This window comes from Canis lupus, chromosome 9, assembly GCF_003254725.2.
Source record: "Canis lupus dingo isolate Sandy chromosome 9, ASM325472v2, whole genome shotgun sequence".
NCBI classification, from domain to species: domain Eukaryota; kingdom Metazoa; phylum Chordata; class Mammalia; order Carnivora; family Canidae; genus Canis; species Canis lupus.
Window position 1 is genome coordinate 58894608 of NC_064251.1, and position 20390 is coordinate 58914997.

Sequence of the window (20390 nt, forward strand, 5' to 3'; positions counted from 1 at the left end):
TAACATGCTCTAAAAATTAGGCCTTTCCCAGCCTTTGTCTTTAATTTCTGATTCTAGCTGACACCTTCATTAATGGTCCAGTACAAGCTTTCTGTCAACTTGAAGACTACTCTGTAAAAGTGGTTTTGCTGTCCTATCAATAATGGTCATAATTTCCCCAATACTCTCATCAGCAGTGAATTGAGTCTTGTAGCAAAGAAATGGAAACCCCAGTGCAGTGGTTTTAAAGTGATTTGTCTTGTAGACGGCGTCTTATTTCAGTAAAATCAGGTCAGTGCAGCACTGCTGGGTCAGATGTAAGTCTGATACAAATTACTTGGAGGAAATTGATCATTTGAACATTAGGTTATTTTTAGCTACTGTAGCTTTTTAATATCTCTTTTTTTCTTTATTTACATCTGTTTTAATAAACTTTAACCATCATCATCAGGGAAATTAAATGTCTTCTCAATTTCAGCCTAGCCTGTGGAAGGAATACCATCTCCCCACCTGCCTTCCCTGCACGGTTTTAGGATTGGCCGCAGTTCCGGCCTCGTTTAAAACACTTAAGCCCCACTCCTCCTCATCCTCTGGCCGGCCCCATTCTGGCGTTTGTTTATTGCACACACTGGCCCCTTGACCAGTCTGTTCTTCATTGCTATTGAAAGTTAATGGGGGCAAAATTGCATTCCCAAACATTTGAACCTGAAGTGGCCAGGGCCGAACTTAGTTGATCTCTGGTGATCGGTTCAATTTAGTTACGATTTTTTGCCATTAGGCTGGGGCTGAATGATGGTGATTTGGTTGAGGCCAAATGTCTGAAGAAAATTGGCTCTCTGATAAGAGTGCTGTTATCAGAGGGGGCTCCCTTCTCATTTACATTTAGATGAGTATTGATTATTTATTTACTCAGAGAAGTGAGATTCGTTTCCAATCTTATCTTTCTCGTCTCTGCTTGTCAGCAGAAAGAGAGATAGAGCTCCTGACATCAGACCAAGATAACAGCACTTTGTAGTAAAGATAAAAGTTGGAATGGGCCTTTTTCTAGTCTTGACTGAAAGGATAAGTTTTAAAAATTAGAACTGATGGGTCATGCTTTCAAAACCTTTCCTGAAGGTTTTGTAGTTTAACTAGGCAGGAGAATTGGTTTATTGGAACAGCCTTGGTCTTTCTTCTTTTGTAATAGGAATTGTATTTAATTTGATTATATTCGGCTGATTCACTGAGAGCAAATTGTGTATTGGCTCAGAAGAGGCTAAAATGTGACCTTATTGTCATGTCACCTTGTTCCTTTTTTATTATTTAAATTCCAAATTATCGGATCTGAGCCTCAGAGGGAGTATAAGCTACAGTGGCTATCACTTGAATATAATTCAGTGCTTACATTAAGATCAAGCAGAAAATGATTATAGTCTCCCCTAGAGGAAGAGTTATAAGCAATAGCATTGACACTAAATGCAGACATTTTAGAATAGCTGATGTTGGGTCTGAGCTCTGATACAGACGGCATCAGCTTGTCAGGGGTGGCTTTGGCTCAGTGAAGAGCTCACGATTCAGTGAGTCCCTGCCATGGAGCAGGTGAGGCTTGGCACCGTTTGCCTTGGATGAGCCTCCCTGCCATCAGCCTCCTCTGACCCATTGTCCACGGTGTCTTCAGAAGAATCTTACCATAGTGTAAAGCTGACAATGTCACCTTCCTGCTCTGTTAGCATCCGTTGCTGCCGGACCTTGACCAACAGTCTTGGCCAAGCATCCCAGCCTACTTCTCCTCTCACCCCAACAGAACCTATGTCTTTTCCACACTGAATTTCCCCTTGGTCCATGTGGGCTCTTCAGTACCTCCTTGCTTTCGGACATGCTCTTCCCTCTGTAGAAATGCACTGTTTCCCCTACTTCACCTGGCCCTGAGCCCTCCTTCAAGAGTGTGCTCAGATGTTCCACTTCAGGATAGAGGAAGTTCGTTGTTTGCCTCTTCTATGCTTCCACAGCACCTGATCTATCCCTACCTGGGGAGGAGCACTGACTCAGGCCCTTGGATAACGTCTGCTCCTGAATGTGCTGCCACCTCCTCCAGCCTACCTGAGGGCAGGAATCACTGATTATTCATCTTTGTGGCTGGGTCATCGTTGGTGCTCAGGATACCTTTGTTACATGATGTGTGGGTGGCGTTGTAACATCACCTGTCCTTTGATACCTGTGCTGCCATGGTTGGCTCCATGACCTTTACTCATCAGTTTTAGACTATATTTATTGAACCTGAGCCTAGGGAACCTTAGGACTCCCGGCTGCTGAACAAGTCTGATTTTGTAGCTTAAAAGCAAGCTTGCTTAAATAGATATGCACCATCTCCCACCCTACACCCCTGTCTTGGACACACGTGAGAAACAAGATACCACATCCACTTTAACACCAGCATTCCCTGCCATCATGTATTTTCCCTTAATGGGGCTATTAGCCTGTTGGGACTCTTGGCCTACGGTTCCACCTGCACCTCATCTCAGCTAGCTCTGTCCCAGCCCGTACGAACAGTAGTAGATGCTGTCACTGAGCACTGTGCCGAAGGAGTCAAGGATTGTCTCATTTAATCTTCATAGCAACCTTCCAAGAGAGGTTCTATTATCTTCCTTTTATAGATGAGAAAATACGCAGAGAGGGACCACTGGGTGGCTCAGCAGTTGAGCTGTCTGCCTTTGGCCCAGGGCATGATCCTGGAGACCCAGGATCGGGCTGGGCTCCCTGCATGGAGCCTGCTTCTCTCTCTATGTCTCTGCCTCTTTCTGTGTGTCTCTCATGAATAAATGAATAAATAAAATCTTTAAAAAAAAAAAAAAGGAAAAGAAAATACACAGAGATTAAGTAACTTCCCCAGAATGCATGTCTGGACGTGTTACTCCCTGAGAGGGTGCAAACACCTGGATTTTTCTGCTCAGAATCCAGCCTTTCCTCCTCCTGGCTCATACTTCATATTTTTCTGGCTGCAAGAAGCTCTTTCAGATTAAAGTAGCTCTTTAAGCTGGTGAATGGAAGATGATTGACATAAAGGCACATCCGTGGAAGTATTCAACCTTTGACTTCATTTTTCTTTAGGCAGGTGGTCCTCAAATTTGTTCTGATGCTCAGCAGTAATAGCAATAGGTTAATTCATTTATATCTCACTTCAATCCAAAGAACATCTGGAATATATACATCCTTATAATAGGATAAAAATACATGAATTGAAAAACTACATGAAAGGAAAAGGAAAATAAAGATCCAATCATCACAGAAACGCATGCCCAGTCAGCACAGTTGGATCACATGTTTAGTGCTGAGCTTCCTCAGAGGCAAAGGAGAAAGAGAAACCATCACTTAGTCACAAGAGTTATATTAAACTGTCTGAAGATACAAAAGAGCAGCCAATAGCTCCAAGAAAGCACAGCTTTTCCTGAGAGTGAGGTCTGAAGGAGTTTTCCCCTTGCATCTTTAGAAATAAGAGGCAGAATGTATGTATGTATCCACCATCTAACAGATTTTCTTTGAAACTTATGTGCTGAGATGTTTGCCTCAGATTTACAAAATCCCATAAAAATCCTGCCTGGCTGTTATAACTTGGGACCCTCCCAAAGTGCCCAGAGCAGTATTTTGTTCCTAGACCATCCAGTGACATGGTGTTACTGCAATAAATACATCATTAGAATACCCAAGCAGGTTTTCCTGTCTCGGCACAGTAACTGCTTCCCAGAATCCTTCTTTGGTGTCCACATCCACTGCAAAGTAGAGAGCATGTGGCTTCATGTGCAGCTGTGATATTTGAAAATCTCTTTCCATAGGTGGATGTTGCCTTGAGAAATACATCCTGTTCAGTGGGAAGGAGACTTTTATATAATCATTTCCTTGGAAAAAATATATTAATAGAAGCTGACCTCACAGCTTGTCTTTTTAAAGTGGTTTTAGCTGCTATTTTTTCTTTTCTCCCATGTTAGCTGCCTGAAAATTAAGCATTTGATAGAAATTCTAGATTGATAGATCTAGTAGGTCTAGGTTGTCATGATCTCAATTATCATCACCAGACATTTATTAAGAACTTGTTATGAGGGAGGCAGTATGGTTTGTACATATTATAGAGTGCAGACTAGGGCAGCCTGGCTGTGAGTCCTCATTCTGCCACTTCCTATGGGACCTTGAGCTGGTTTTTTAGCCTTTGTAAGTCCCAGTTTCTTCCTGTTATGAAATGGAATTCATATTCTTTACATCCTAGGATGACAAATCAGGTGTTCTGTATTAAAGGCCTAGCACGGTACCTGGCACACAGTCAGAGGCCCTGCTATGTTCTGACCTCTTAGTATTGATATAGTCCAGTGAGGAGGCTGTGGTTGATAGCTGACACTTATATAACACAATTAGTGTATCAGACACTGTTCTAACTGCTTTACAACTATTAACTTATTGAATCCTCAGGTAGGCCTATGAGGTATTATTATCCCCATTTTACAGATGAAGAAACTGAGAGAGATTGAGTTGCCCCAAAATACATACATACAACTCATACAGCTGAGTTGATCAGCCAGGACTAGAGCAAGGCAATCTGGCCCAAGTCCATTCCCTTAACTACCAGGTTATATTACTTCTCATACATATATGGCCTAAAGTTATCCATTTGGCTTTTTCAGGGGGAAAATGTGTGCAACAGTCTTTCTTTCTTTTTTTTTTTTTTTTTAAGATTTTATTTATTTATTCATGAGAGACACAGAGAGAGAGAGAGAGAAGCAGAGACACAGGCAGAGGGAGAAGCAGGCTCCATGCAGGGAGCCCAACGTGGCACTCAGTCCCGGGTCTCCAGAATCACGCCCTGGGCTGAAGGCGGCGCTAAACGGGCCGAGCCACCCAGGCTGCCTACAAGAGTCTTTCTGTGTGAGATATCTCATCCACTGTTTGGGCAAGAATTAGGAGTTCAATTTAGATTTTGATCTCAAGTCTCATCTACAGCTTAGCCACCCTACCTTCCCCGGAATCCTTTGCTATGCCCAGAAATGGGTTTCCAAATAGGTCTTCAGTTTTTATGGAAGAGCAGAGGGAGTACCTAGGGTAGAAGGTAACACTCAGAATTTCAGTTAATGACAAAACTGGGCACATATAGGAATATTCTTAAGGAAAGATGAAAGGAGAGTCTTCCTGGATGGATGGAAAAATAAGGTGATCCTGTCTTCATAAGGATCCAGGATATAACCATTGGACAGAATATTTAGTATGTATGGATTTCATAAAAATAAATAATTTCAGATCGTTTTCATTTTGAACTTATAGAAACCACAAGTTAAGTGATTCAGAACCCAAATGAAACTACAAATCTACAAAAATTTATACTTATGGTATAAACTATGGCCTCTTTATAATTGTCCAGTAATTTATAGTTTGTTAGAAGAAGAAAGGTTCAAAACACAGGGGCTTTAAAGCCTAAGACCCTTGGGGTTTTATTTCCCCTGAGCTACTTCCTACCTTTGTGGTCTTGGGGAAGTTACTTCATCCTGCTAACCTTCAGGGTCCAGTCTGTCAAATGGGGATGATAATATCTGCCTCTTAGAGCTGCTGTTAGTATACAGTAAGGTAACGTGTAGAGTGTTCGGCATATAATGGCCATTCAGTAAGTGAGCATCATCATCATATTAGGCTTCAAGGAGAAAATCCTAAAGCTACTTTCACAAAACAAACTATTTTAATAGAAATATCTGCAAGACCCAAGAAACAAAAGAGGGTGAATGGTTGATTGATGGCTGTTATGGCTTTGAGAAGTGGTGGAGGGGCTCATCATGCTTAGAGACAAGGAACCCTTGCTAGTACTCCCTCCCTCCCCTAGTTTCCCTCATCACGTTTTCCAGGCAGCCACAGAGACTAGAAGGAAAGAGTGCAAAGGAAAACAGCCTGATATACACCGCGATGCAGCCAGGCCTTGGGTCCCAGCGATCAGGAAAGTGGTGGCTTATTTATAGCCTAGCTGCCAGGTAGGCAGACAGCTGTAGGTAGGCAGAGAAGCCTAGCTGACAGGTAGACCGAGAAGCCCAGCCCACTGTGCACTGTGCTCAGAGTCAGACTAAGCAAGTCTAGGTTTCAGGGTTACCTAAGATGAAAATGACGATCTGCATAAACAGATAAATGTCTGATTTTGATTAAATTATCACATGTGAAAGACCTATTAGAGATGCCACAATGTGTGATAATTGTGGTATCCCCAGAAAAATGGCATAGGAAGAAATCAGAGGACTTATAAGTATATATATGATGTATTTTAAATTATAAAAGTAGCCTTTTTTATTATAGGAAATGTGAAAAATACAGAAAAACACTAAGGAAAAATAAAACACTCATTATCCCACCATCCAGTATTAGCACTATTTACATGTTGGGAATGACCTTGCAGTCTTTTTTTCCCTTGTGACTTTACCCATATTTTTTCACAATTGCAATCTTCTGCACATGTTGTGTTATAAGTTGCTGTTTTCATAAGATAGCATATTATAAACATGTTTTATAAAACTAGATATTTTTGCAGCATCACTTTTAAGATCTTTATGGTATTTCACAATATTTTGTTTAACCAGTCCCTTGTTGTTATATTTAGGGTGTTCCCAAACTTTGGCTGTCATAAAAAAGTGAATTATTGTGGCTAAACATTGTACCCAATTTCACCCTAAATTCATAGAGGTGGATGTCAGTGTCTTGCACACTATGTTGCTGGGAGGTATTCAGGGCAGTCCAAGATGGTTTAACCGGCCCGTGTCTTAGAAAGCAGCTCTCTAGGTTCAGCGGCGACTCCTTTACCCTAGTGGGCTTGAGGCCCACAGCTCTGAAAGGTGGGTGCTGGGAGGGGAAAGGAGAGGGTGCATTGGAATCTTCTTACCAGCTGAGTTTTCTGAAAGTTCAGCTGGGCATGATTTTTCTGTGATTACTTTCCCCAGTGAGTGTGGAAGCATCAGGAATCAGCAGCAAACATGCCTGGTTATTGACAGATGTCAGTGGTAGGTGACAGATGTCAGTGGTAGGTGACAGATAATCAGAGACTAGGAATCACCTGTGTTTCCATACCTTTATTTGCTAAATATTTTCAAAATGAAAATTTAACTGTGTATGATGTTGAAATGCAGTATCCTCTTGACCTGAATATAGCATTTTAGAGTTTATAAGAATTGTGTAGTCTTCTGAGCATGTATTTGCATAAAATTGGAAAAGTGTTTTGAGCACTATTGACTTGGTAAAAGTTTAAGCACTATAAGTAGTGTACAAAAGACTGTGGACAAGAACTCTGAGTCTTGCTAATGACATACCAATTAGAGAAAAGATGGACTCTCCCATGAAACTGACATGACATGACAGTGCTCTCGACGAATGTAGAACATAGGGGAGGAGGATGACATGGAGGAGGTGAGTGAAATGCCTCTGACTGGTGAAGGAGTGGTACTGGATGTGAATAACAAGCTGACAACAGCTGAAGAATATATCTAAAAATATGTGTTCCGCCTGGGAGCCCCGGAAGGCCTCTGATGCTTTCCTCAGATCTCTTACACCTTTCCTCCGTCTGACCAAACACGCCTTTCATAGTCAAAATAATAAGACAGTTTCTTATGCCTCTAATCTTTTCAATAACCATTAACAACATGAGCAGTCTTTTGAATCTGATCATTGGACCCATTAGGTATTATCTGAGAAGAACAAGATTGTCATTTGCCTTGACAAAGAAATACATGAATAAATGTATAAAATGCCCCAGTGTTTTATTAAGATCTGCCACAGCCCCCCGTGTGGCACAGGCTAGCTAGTATTCCCGGTTTTCAGTATTATTGAATCTGTGTCTTTGTGTTTTCATGAATGTTCAACAAAAACATGAATCAGCAGCCCCTGTCTTTCTATCTCTGTACCCAGAAATCGGAGTTGTTTTTTGTCTCACCAGCTTTTTAAATTTTTAAAAAGTTTTTGGGCTGTCATCGTTTTAAGAGTTCTAAATATACTTTATTCCTGCTTATAAATGACTATTCATTATTACATAATGATTTTTAATAAGTACTTCTGTAGGACTGCCTCCTATGAGGCAGATGCATTACTAAGGATTTTTCCTGTATCATCTGTAATCTTCACAGTAATCCTTAACACATAAGTGTTCCCCCATTACGTATTAGGAAACAGAGGCTCAGAGAGGGTAGGTTATCTCCTTATATCTGAGAAACCATGTAGCCATGAGATTCCAGGTCAGGCCAGCCCAAAAGCCATCTACCTCTCACCTTACAGAGAAAAACTCCAAACTCTTCCATCTTGGATAGCTAGACCCCTCAGACATACTTCAGTGTTTTTCTAATGCTTTACCAGCTTTTCAGCCAGTATATGGTGTTTTTTCAATGCTAAATTCATTGTTTCAGACTTCCTCCCCCCTCCTGCCCCTTTGATCTTCCAGGCCCTCAGTACCGCCTAGAGAAGCAGAGTGAGCCCAATGTCGCCGTCGACCTGGAGAGCACTTTGGAGAGCCAGAGCGCGTGGGAGTTCTGCCTGGTCCGCGAGAACAGTACGTTGGCCTCCTCGCTCCGTGCCCACTTTGTCCGTTGCAAACATGCGTAGGAGTCCTGTGTTCGGGAATACTCACTGGTCTGGGTTCGCCAGGCAGATTTGAAATGACTCGGTTTTCCAAGGTAGATCTCAGCCTTTGTGCCAAAAGTGTGTCCCAAAATGAAATGATTGATTTTATGCATTTTGGTAAAATGTCTGCATCCTGTTTAGCACTCTGTGATTAGTATTTTTCTGGTAAGCTGTGTCTTCCTAAGTTAAGAGCAGCCTTGGAAACAACAGCTTAAAGATAAATATGAGGCCTTTTCTGAGGACTATTTTGTATATAAAACAACTGGCCTTGTCAGTATCACTACCATGACTTTAAGTTTTAGAAAATTCTGATTGCATACTCATTAGCAAGAGGCAGTGTAATGGTTCCTAGAGCTATGCTGTAAGCCTTTTTAAAACTTCAGTTTTTTTTCTTCTTTAGTTTCTGTGTTGTGAATCTTTGCCACTCCCTCTTCTGTGCTCCCACTAACTTAGGGGACAAGAATGTAAAAACCGAGATTATGGTAGCCAACTCCGCTGTCGTTCCTGCTTACACAGGCTGTTTCTTCTGTGAGGAGCACACTTTCCCCCACTCTGGTTAACTGTTTCTCATCCTTTGTCTCAATTCACATGTCACATCTTCAAAGAGGCTCAAAGAGGCCACCTTTTTTTTTTTAATAAATTTATTTTTTTATTAGTGTTCACTTTGCCAACATATAGAATAACACCCAGTGCACATCCCATCAAGTGCCCCCCTCAGTGCCTGTCACCCAGCTACCCCCATCCCCCGCCCACCTCCCCATCCACCACCCCTAGTTTGTTTCCCAGAGTTAGGAGTCTCTCGTGTTCTGTCTCCCTTTCTGATATTTCCCACTAATTTTTTCTCCTTTCCCCTTTATTCCCTTTCACTATTTTTTTTATATTCCCCAAATGAATGAGACCATATAATGTTTGTCCTTCAAAGAGGCCACCTTTGGTCCCCCTACTCCCCTTACCTGAACCTGATCCATTCCTCATTTGGTACCCTGTTCTATTCTGTCATAGAGTATACTACTTTTTCTTCATTATATATAGTTCTCTTTATAATTATATGTTTTTCTCAATGATTATTTGTTGTCTGTCTCCCCCACTAGGTTATCAGGTCTGTGAGAGTGTCATTGACCCGTACCATGTTGTCCCTCATTATTTCAGCAAATATTCACTCGTTATCCACTATAGGCCAGTACTGTAGGAGCTTAGTAAATGTAGATTGACTGAATGAATAAATGGTAGTTTTTAGTCATGCCACTGACCCTCTCAGCAAGAGCAGCTTGCTACTCACTGACCACGGGGCCCTGACAGCCTCTGTTGAAGACTCATGCACAAATTTCACCAGGATAGTGAAACATGATCTTTGCATTTAGCAACACAATCTAAAAGGCAGAAAAAGTTGGTATCCCACAGTCTGCAGCCAATTATAAGTATCTTATATAAATATACAAAGAAATAAAAATCAAAATCAAGAGGATTCCCAAATGGTAAAAAATTCAAATAAATAATAAATAATAAAAATGTTTATCCCTATCAACAACATAAGATAAAAACATTTTAAAGCAACAATGGAATACTCTTCACCTATCAAATAAGCCAAGTATTTCAAAAAAAGAGCCCATATGACATATTCAGACATCAGTGACTAGCACGAGTTAATGTAACTGTGAGAATCAAGAAACATAAAAATGTTTTCCCCAGCATTTCTGCTTTTGGAAATCTGTCCAAAGGAGAAAAAAATCTAAAATGCAATAAGTATATATGTATAATGATAGTTGTCAGATATTTATATTATTTAACACTAGAAGAATAGTTAGATGAAGTGTATATGTATACTTAAAAAAATTGCACAGAGCATCACCTTTTGGTAAAGGCAGACCAAGTAATTTGAACAAATTCTCCCAATGAAGGTAACTTAAAAAGCTCATTAAAATCTACAAATCATCACCCTAAAGTTATCAGAAAGCACAAGATAGAAAACAATTAATGGCCTATATGTGGGAAAAGGTTGAACCAAAAGAACTGAGATCAATACCTAAGAATAATTTTACCCGGATATCATCTGAACTTGAGGGCTGCTGTATGTAAAGGAAATTTTATAGCTTTCAGATTCATATATTACAAAAGAAGAAAGGCCAAAATATAATAAATAAGCATTCAGCTCAAGAAATTAGAAAAGAAACCAAATAAAGAAACTTAAAGAGAATTAAAGGAAGGAAGTAATAAAGAGCATAAATTAATGAATTAGAAGATTTAAGGACATCAAAACCAAAAATTAGTTCTTAGAAAACATTAATAAATTACTAAACCTCTGAGTAGGGATCCCTGGGTGGCGCAGCGGTTTGGCGCCTGCCTTTGGCCCAGGGCGCAATCCTGGAGACCCGAGATCAAATCCCACGTCGGGCTCCCGGTCCTGCTTCTCCCTCTGCCTGTGTCTCTGCCTCTCTCTCTCTCTGTGTGACTATCATAAATAAATAAAAAATTTTAAAAAAATTACTAAACCTCTGATGAAATATATTAAAGACAAGGAAGAAAAATAATAGAAACAAATAGTAATAAAATAAAAAAGAGGTATACTTTTATTGCCAAGGATATATGGCTATTAAACAACATGAAATTATTTTGAAAACCTCCATACTAAAAATTGTGAAAATGTAGATGAAAAGGACAAATTCCTTTTAAAAAAATGACAATTTGCCAAAATTGACACAAGAAGAAATAGAACATACTCATAACTATTTTGAAAATTGAGTTCACAATTAAAAACCTTCCCACAAAGAAAATTCAGGCCCAGTTTATTTTGCTAGCTAGTTATACCAAACACCTACAGAAGAAATTACTCCAGTCTTACATCAGCTGTTCCAAAGAATAGAAAAAGAAGTGTCACTCTCCATTTCAGTTTAAGAGACTATCTCAATCTTGTTACCAAACCCTATTAAAGACAATGCAACACAGAAAATTTAAATAGACACTATTAAATTTTTGCAACACAAAAACTTAAATAACCTAAACAAAATGTTAAATTAAATCCAGTATTATATTAAGGGAATAATAGAGCATTCCCAAGTTGGATTTATTCAGAGAGTAACAAGGTTAGTGTGACATTAGAAAAACCCAGTCAAGGGTTGCCTGGATGGCTCACTCAGTTGAGCATCGACTCTTAGCTCAGGTCTTGACCTCATGGTTGAGTTAGAGCCCCATGCTGAGCATGGAACCTACTTCAAAAAAACAAAAAAAAACAGTTAAGATAATTTGCCACAATAACAGATTAATAATCATCTCAGGAGATGTTGGATATTATTAGCCATTGTATATTGCATTTACCAAGAGTTTTCATAATGGGAGAAATAACTTTTGATGTTATATTAAGGAGGAAAAATGTCAAGGATACAAAAATAACACATAAGGACTAATATCAACTATGTAAAAACAACAACAACAACAAAAAGAATAAAACGAAAATGCCAAAATAGTAATAGTGGTTATCTCTGGCAAGATTCTGAGTAATTAATTCTCCTTCCTCTTTATGCTTTACTTACACTTTCCAGAGTTTCTGTGATGAGCATGCATGACTTTCTATGAAGAAAAACCAAAGAAGCAATAAAAATTACATAATGAGACCAGCTCTTAGTTTAACAGTACTTACGAAATTGAATTCTCAAACCATATATATATATAGTACTACACTATGGCACACCAAAGGGAGAATTATAACAACACACCCCTTTGTAACTTGTTTATCTATTTTTTTTTACCTGATTTAAATGGATAATTCCTCCCTCCCTATCATCTTCTTTCATTCTTTTAAGAATTTCCTCTAAAACAAACTGGGGAAACTAATTCGCAGATAGGAACTCTGTAGTGGATTCTATTTCAGAATTGACTCTTTGTTATATGATTAAGATGAAATGTTATTTGTTAGCGTCTTGATAAGTTTTTTGGACAGGTAATACTTATCCATGTTAAAAAAAAATTGCTCAAATAACAAACTATCTGTGATGAAAACTTCATCTCTCTTCTCTCTCCTGATTCTCCTTCCAGAGACAACAGTTGTTTCCAGTTTCTTCCGTATCTTTCCAGGGATCATCTGTGTATATGCAAGCATACTCTGTATAAGGATGTGAGGATACACCCACACATGCATGTATATGCTCACACATATACAATGTATGTGTGTGCACATACACATATATACAACAAATGTGTGCACATCTGTACTTCCCTGTTTAGAAACAAATGAAGACAAACTTACTTAGTGTTCTCATTTTTTCTTTTATCATTTTTAAATTTTTTATTTATTTGAGAGAGAGCACAAGCAGGGAGGAGTGGCAGAGGGAGAAGCAGCCTCCCCGCTGAGCAAGGAGCCTGATGCAGGACTTGATCCCAGGACCCTCAGACCATGACCTGAGCCAAAGGCAGATGCTAACTGACTGAGCCACTCAGGCGCCCCTTCTTTTATCATTTTAACAATACATTTGTAGAAATTATTCCACATTAATCCACATTTGTGTAATGTACACATACGTGTAAATTCAACCTTTTTCAACTGTACCACAGTATATCATAGTATACTGTGATTTCAAATTATTTTTTTTTAATTTTTATTTTTTCTTTTTTAAAGATGAGGCCTATCTCTCGTCCTAGAAAAGAGACACTATGAGGATTGGTAGGTAAAGCTTTGAAATCTGGGGCTCTTATTCTCACTCCACTTGTAAGCGTGAGCATAGTTTTAATAAATTGTCTGACATCTGTGAGCCTCAGCACCCCCATCTTAAAGGATTTGCAAGAAATTCCAGCTTTCTCACTCTGAGTCAAAATCACTATTTTTGTAAAAGAAGCCCTTACCAGCATTTACAAAGGACACAAGGCAGTCAGTGGTTTGAAATCAGTAGAATATTATAACTAATATTTGTAAAATGGAAGTAAATTATAAAAGCAATTTATTTCTTTTCTAGAGAAGGTTTTTAATCTTTTGCTTAATTTTAAATAGAAATTCCAATGAAGAAACAAATATTGTTCTCCCATAGCTACGTATTAGGACGTTGGATTGAGACAAAATATTTCAGAAATAGAATTTTTTTTTTTTTTTTTTTTTGCTTCTTTTGGTATGTTTGATCAGGACAGGCTTGCTGTCCATAAAGCCATTTTAGAAGTGAACTGAATTATGAGCATCTATTATGCAATGTTTAAGAGACTTCACTATTGAGCCAGATTGCCTCGGTTCATATTCTGACCCTGTCACTTACTGGCTGTGTGACCTTGGACAATTTACTTAGCCTCTCTTGGGTTTATCTGCCTTCATAAGGTTGAGAGGATTCAGTGAATTTTATTAATCATAAAGCTCTTAGAATAGTGCCTGGCACATAATAAACACTCAATAAACGTTAGCTATAATTAATAAATAATGAAAACAGCCTTCTGTGGCTGACAGAGCAGATGGGCCACAGATGTGGAGGTCTGGAATCATAGACCTGTTGGGGCCCTCAAGAAGGTGTATGATGGGGGGAGGAACTGATACAGAATGGAGGGAGGAAGGGGAGTGGAGGGCAGGCAAATCCGAAAATCTGTGTCATAAGACCAGAGACCTTAGAAGCAAAGTACTTTCCAGCAAATGTGCTTTGGTGTCCCAAAAGAGATGTGTACCTTGTAAGTAAAACCATTTGATTGAGCATACTGCCATAAGAATGGATATAAGCCTTTCAGTTTTCCTTCCAAGAAGGGATGGTCATAACTTTATTCGATCAACCACATCAAAAGATGTTTCTTGGGCAGCCCGGGTGGCTCAGCGGTTTAGCGCCACCTTCAGCCCAGGGTGTGATCCTGGGGACCTGGGATCGAGTCCCACATCAGGCTCCCTGCATGGAGCCTGCTTCTCCCTCTGCCTATGTCTCTCCCTCTCTCTGTGTCTCTCATGAATGAATAAATACAATCTTAAAAACAAAAAAAAGATGTTTCATAAATTACTTATTCAGGCCTTCTATAGTAAGGCATTATCCTAGACATTTTGCAAACACTCTCTTGTAATTTTCACAACCACCACCCTATAAGATACTGTTCTGATTGTGGAGAGAGGTTGTGACTTGTGCAAAGTTAGCTAGCCAGCAGATGATGGAACCAGAGTTGTAAGTCAGCTGATTCCAAAGCCCACCGTGAGATTATTGGTAAAATAACCTAAATTTTCAATCCTAAGAATTGTGATGACAATTGTCTTACATACAATGAGAGAAGCTTGCTAATAATGAAGCTGATATGACAAGAGTTTCTGTCTAGGGACTGAGAGCTAATATTTGTGCTTGGATCTTGGCCTAAATAAGAAAATGACAAGCCAAAGTCCTTGAGCTTTCCAGTTTGGATTCTTGTCTGATAATCTACTACATCCTTCAGCCAACTGCCTGCCAGAAGCTGGAATCAGACCAGAAGGAGGCATGAGTACATTATAGAGAGGATGTAACGTTAGAAGACTTCCACTCTTGTCCAAGCATCTATATAAATCCTGGCACCAAACTGAGCCTCAATTTCCTTTTGTGCCAAATGTTGCCAGTGACCTTTTCTCTTATCCACTGATTATATGTAGGTAGTCCATCCAGGTCCTTCTTAGAAGAAAAGTGCAGCATGAACCAACGTGTTCTTTCCACAACTTTCAGAAAGAAACTCAGGAATTTTCCATCATCAGGGAAACAGGTCTGAAATTAAACTGGCTTTACAGAGTACCAGCAAAATGTCAGACACTGTATCTTTACTCTCTGACCACTCCAGAGTCTTTCAAAAGCACTGTCCTTTAAAAGCACTGTCTCTCTGCAGCCTCTCACATCAGACAAATCATGTCACTTCTCTGAGCTTCAGTTTCCTCTGTAAATAGAGGTGGTTGAATCTTACACAAGGGTTTTTTGAGGATTAAATGAGATACAAGTACCTTCATTATAATGACCTTTTAGGTCACTGTGCTCGTCATCTTTATTTTATAGAAGCAGAGGCATGCACATGATCACATGAATAATAATCAGGGGTGGGAGGCTTGGAAAACTGTCTTCTGTCCAGTAAGTTTAGTGCAAAGTTGAATCTGATTATTTTATTTCCTGAGTAGAAGTTATCATACCAAGAGGCTTTGGTGGTTCTCTAGATGTCAGTTCCACTTCCTTTGATCTCCTTTCCTTTTCAAGAAGATCTTCCATTATTTCAGTGCTTTACTGAAGTCCTCAATTCCCTTAATCTATCCTGAGGAAGGCTATCTTGAGGAAGTCTCAGCTCAAGGTGGACAGTCATGTAGATAAGTGGACTGTGCTGGGGAGAGTATCTCTGGGTGTCAGTCTGTGGGAGGCCTCTTCTAGTTCCTTTAGTTTCCCCCTTGAAGACCAGAAGAGGAGGCAGCTTCCTGTGCTCAGGAAGAGTCTCTCCTTTCCCCAGTCTGACCACTGACTCCAGTGATGGATTGACCCACCCCCACACTGGACTGTGACCACTACCACTCCGCCCCAGGGCAGGAACCATGCCGGTGCCTCTGGCCAGGTATGGTTCATTACCCTGGATGGAGTTAGCCTTCTGAGTGCCTGGCATCAAGGAGGCTTCTCACTAGGGCTCCAGGGGGCAAGTACGTGATAGCTTTTAAAGACAATTTGGGATTTGGGTGAGAATCTACACTCATGTTTCTTCATGGAGGTACTTGGGCTTCTGCCCCCACCCATTGCCTCCCCCCCAGTACTACTAAATATAAAAGGAAGGCAGGAAGCAACCATAGGCAGCGAATGACTGTTTGCTAATCCTGATGTGTTTCTAGTTTCTCTGCATGGTGCTTAATCATAGTGGGCTAATCCCTCCTCCTGTGCTCTGTGCCAGCCCTGGAGACTCCCTGGTGGTTCCATTTGGCTTCTGGAGGCTTTCTTTAGCTACAGATTACTAATCTCTCTAATTTCTGTCATGTGATTTAAATACCCAGGCTTTAAGCCTCTTTTATTATAATGCAACAGCAGTCTTCAAATGCAAGAGAAAATGTAATCATGCAAATAACTCTGTTTACAAATAGAAATGACCTGTGGTATACATGGTTCAGATTTTAGGTTGAATTACTGCTGAAAGCCAGTTACGTATCTGGCTTTGGTGGGGGAGAAGTGTTCACTCTAAGGAATTTTTGTATGGGTGAGGATTTTTCCATGTAGATATGGATAATAGCACCCCTGTTTTGCTGCATGCTAACAGAATTTAAATAAAACAGAAATATTGTTCCCAGTGTAAGAATACCTGAGTGTTGGCACCTCTTGCTTTCTGGTTAATGTCGGCTGTTGGTCACATGTTGTAATGGAAAAGGCAAGATGTTTGCAGGCACTGTGTGACCATGGGCAAGTTGTTCTCTGTGAACGTCATTTCCCACCTGTAGGGTGTGATGGTAACCTCTGTCCTGTAGAGCTGTTAGGATGGTATCGTGTATGCTAAGAGCACAGGGTGAGGTGTATGCACATTGCAGGTTCTGGCCAGGCCCAGTATTTGTCTGTGTGCCCAAGACAGCACGCAACTGGCCTAGGCACCATGGCCAGTGCACGTGTGTGGTGGCTTTCCCCTCCCTGTTACTCCAGTTTTCTCACTAGCTTTCGGACTTCCTGCAGGCCCCTTTGACAATGGCCAGCACCAAGGGTACATGGTACCTGGGGCAAAAACCAGTGCTGACCTAGTCCAGAGGCAGACTCACGCCCTGTCCACACCTCCTTCTTTAGTAATGAATGTCTGAATTGCACTTTTCCCTCTCCCTTTCTTGAAAGTTCCCCCCTTTTCATTTTATCATTAGGTAGTAATTAGTATTCAAGGGAAATTGGTCTTAATATATTGAAATTGGTTAAGTGCATTTAGACCTGTACCACAGCCAATGTCTTATTGGAAAATGTAATTGGGGACTCTGTGTATGTAATTAATTGAATTACAATTAAGAACTTTCATTAAGCGATACACTGGTACATTAAAGCAGTAAGGAAACATGTTTGACGAGCCACAAACCCTGTATGGGCTCTAAGTGAGGGCACAGGGATTTGCATCCCTCTGGTAGGCTCCTGGCCCCAGAATTTGCCCTGCAGCCCCTGACTAATGGTTTGGTAATGCATCAGGTGACATTTCCGCAGTGATTCCCTGATAGGAGGTGGGGTTCTTCTAGCATGTGTGCCCTCAGTCTCTGACTCTGGAGTCAGAGAGAGAGAGAGAGAGAGAGAGAGAGAGAGGCACCTCAGTGTTGATCAAATATTACAGTTCTTAGATACTTTGTCATGGAATTTGTCAAAAATGCCCAGGCTCCTTTTACTGTGTTTCCCCCAGTAAACAAAGTAACAAAGATACATTGCAGGAAGAGGAAGTGATGAGAATTTTGTCATCATCCTAACTTAGCAAACCTAGACCCTTGGATGGTCACGCTTTATCCTCTAAAAGGTGATTAGTTTCATTCTTGGCACACATTTGTTTATTTATCCCCTAAACATTGATGGTGCCCTCCTCTAGGGCCAGCCACTGAGTTGAGACAGTAGAGAGGAGCTCCACATTATGGAGCTCACAGTGATAGGTACTACTAAGGGTATAAAAAAGTAGCTATGGGCATCCCGGGTGGCTTAGCGGTTTAGCACCACTTTTGGCCCAGGGCATGATCCTGGAGACCTGGGATCAAGTCCCAAATCAGGCTCCCTGCGTGGAGCCTGCTTCTCCCTCTGCCCGTGTGTCTGTCTCCTCTCTCTCTCTCTCTCTCCCTCTAATGAATCAATAAATAAAATCTTAAAAAAAAAAAAAAAAAAAAAGGTAGCTAGCAGGAGCTGGTAAGAGAAGGAGAAAACTTCTTGAGGAAGTAGAAAAAAAGAGTTAGTGAGTGAGGGAAGAATGTTCCAGTCCAAGGGACTGCTCATCTCAAGGCTTGAGAAGGAGCTTGACCTGTTTGGGAATGAACAGAATGGAGTGAAATGAACAAGGGCAAGAGCGCTGAAAGTTAAGACTGAGGGATGCACAGGATCTAGAAAGCAGAGCCTAATGACCCTGGTTCTATGTCCTGCTCTTTTTAGAAATTCTACAAACCGGAAACTGTTTCTTTCTGTTTATCTCATAAAACAAGATTACCCTGATTTATTGAGGGTCTGAAATCTCCCTGTGGAAAGGCTCTGACTCCAAGAGTTTAATCAGGCCCTGACAGCAAGGATCCCTACCCTGGTCGTAGCGTGGAACATTCAGTGAAGGGCATATCCTACTATGTGATCCTGATGGCTTTGGTAAGATTACTGCAGAGGGCATGCATGCACGCATGTGTGTGTTATAGTATATATCACCTATTGATTATTTTTTAGAGACTAGAAAAATGACTAGTTGCCAAAGGGAAGTGTTTAATAGAAGAGAAGTTTAGGGCTTATGAAGCTTTAGGAACTTTAAAGGCCTTTGGAAAAAAAAAATGTGATGGATGTAGATAGCAAAGGGAGAGTTTTTCTCTTCCACTCACTTATGCAGCTAGCTTTGAGTCTTACACAGAGAGCAGAGAGAATTAGGTTTTATCCCTGATTCCTTATTCTGGAAAGGCCAGGCATGATTGTGTTTTCCTTAGATACTGTTATGGCCCATGGAGTTGCACACTCACAGCCTATCCGAGGAACATTTCTACTCGAAGGGTTATGTGTTGGTTTAGGGCACATTTTTGGAATTATTCAGACGTGGGTTTTCAAAGTTCCAGCTTATGCTAGTTGTATGGCTGTACTAGCAGGATGACATTGCAAGCCTCATTTTTCTCACCTGTAAAAAGTGAATACTACACAACAAAAGAGCACTGGGGAAATTAAATGAGGTAGTGTATTTAAAGTGCTGAGCATGGTGTCTGGCATATAGTAAACACTGAGTAAATGTTAGCTGCTCTTGTAGTTACTGAGACAGGACCTCAGTCTGGTGGGTTGTCTGAATGGAAAACTAGGAATGGTGTATGAGTTCTATTAACCAACGTAAATACAGGGATGGTATACAAACTTGGATACTATTATGGTTAATGTGTGTTGCATCAAACTTCGTTCCTATCACCAACAGCATTTATTGAATACCTACTATGTGCTCTGTAGGATAGAATGCTCCTGCACTCAAAGGAACTTATAATATAGAAGGGGAGTACAGATGTTTATCATACTTATCAATAGAGCCTCAGACTACAAGGTTTCAGGAGACGGATCAGTGAATATTCTGGACTAGACCTTGATGTATATACATTTTAAGAAATGGGAAGGACATTCTGGCCAAATGGTATAACCTGAGCAAAGTCCAGTTTAGCTGAAGCAGGAATTGTTCCTTGTGGCGAATAGCAATAAGGCATCAAGATAGAGTAGGACAGGGGTACCTGGCTGGCTCAGTTGGTGGAGCATGCAACTCTTGACCTCAGGATTGTGAGTTCAAGCCCCACTTTGGGGGAGAAAAAAAGATAGGGTAGGGCAGAATCAGGGAAATACAAATCAAAACCACAATGAGATCCCACCTCACACCAGTGAGAATGGGGAAAATTAACAACGCAGGAAACCACAAATGTTGGAGAGGATGTGGAGAAAGGGGAACCCTCCTGCACTGTTGGTGGGAATGTGAACTGGTGCAGCCACTGGAAAACCGTGTGGAGGTTCCTCAAAGAGTTAAAAACAGATCTGCCCTATGACCCAGCAATTGCACTGCTGGGGATTTACCCCAAAGATACAGATGCAATGAAACGCACCCCGATGTTTCTAGCAGCAATGTCCACAATAGCTAAACTGTGGAAGGAGCCTCGGTGTCCATCGAAAGATGAATGGATAAAGAAGATGTGGTTTATGTATACAATGGAGTATTACTCAGCCATTAGAAACAACAAA

The 20390-nt window shown here is 40.6% G+C and overlaps 1 protein-coding gene across 15 annotated transcripts in view; it reads left to right on the top strand.

Moving 5' to 3' along the window:
- Window positions 1–20390, top strand: part of MAPKAP1 (MAPK associated protein 1) — a 253255-nt gene that overhangs the window by 180789 nt on the left and 52076 nt on the right. For 13 of the 15 annotated variants that reach the window (XM_049115024.1, XM_049115026.1, XM_049115025.1 and 10 more), the window contains one exon: window positions 8399–8506. The exons of 1 other annotated variant lie outside the window; for it this stretch is intronic. In XM_049115024.1, coding sequence (XP_048970981.1) covers window positions 8399–8506 — 108 coding nt within the window. Of the gene's footprint in view, window positions 1–8398; window positions 8631–20390 lie in introns of all 15 variants that reach the window. One more of the 15 variants, XR_007413273.1, reaches the window with a different exon arrangement.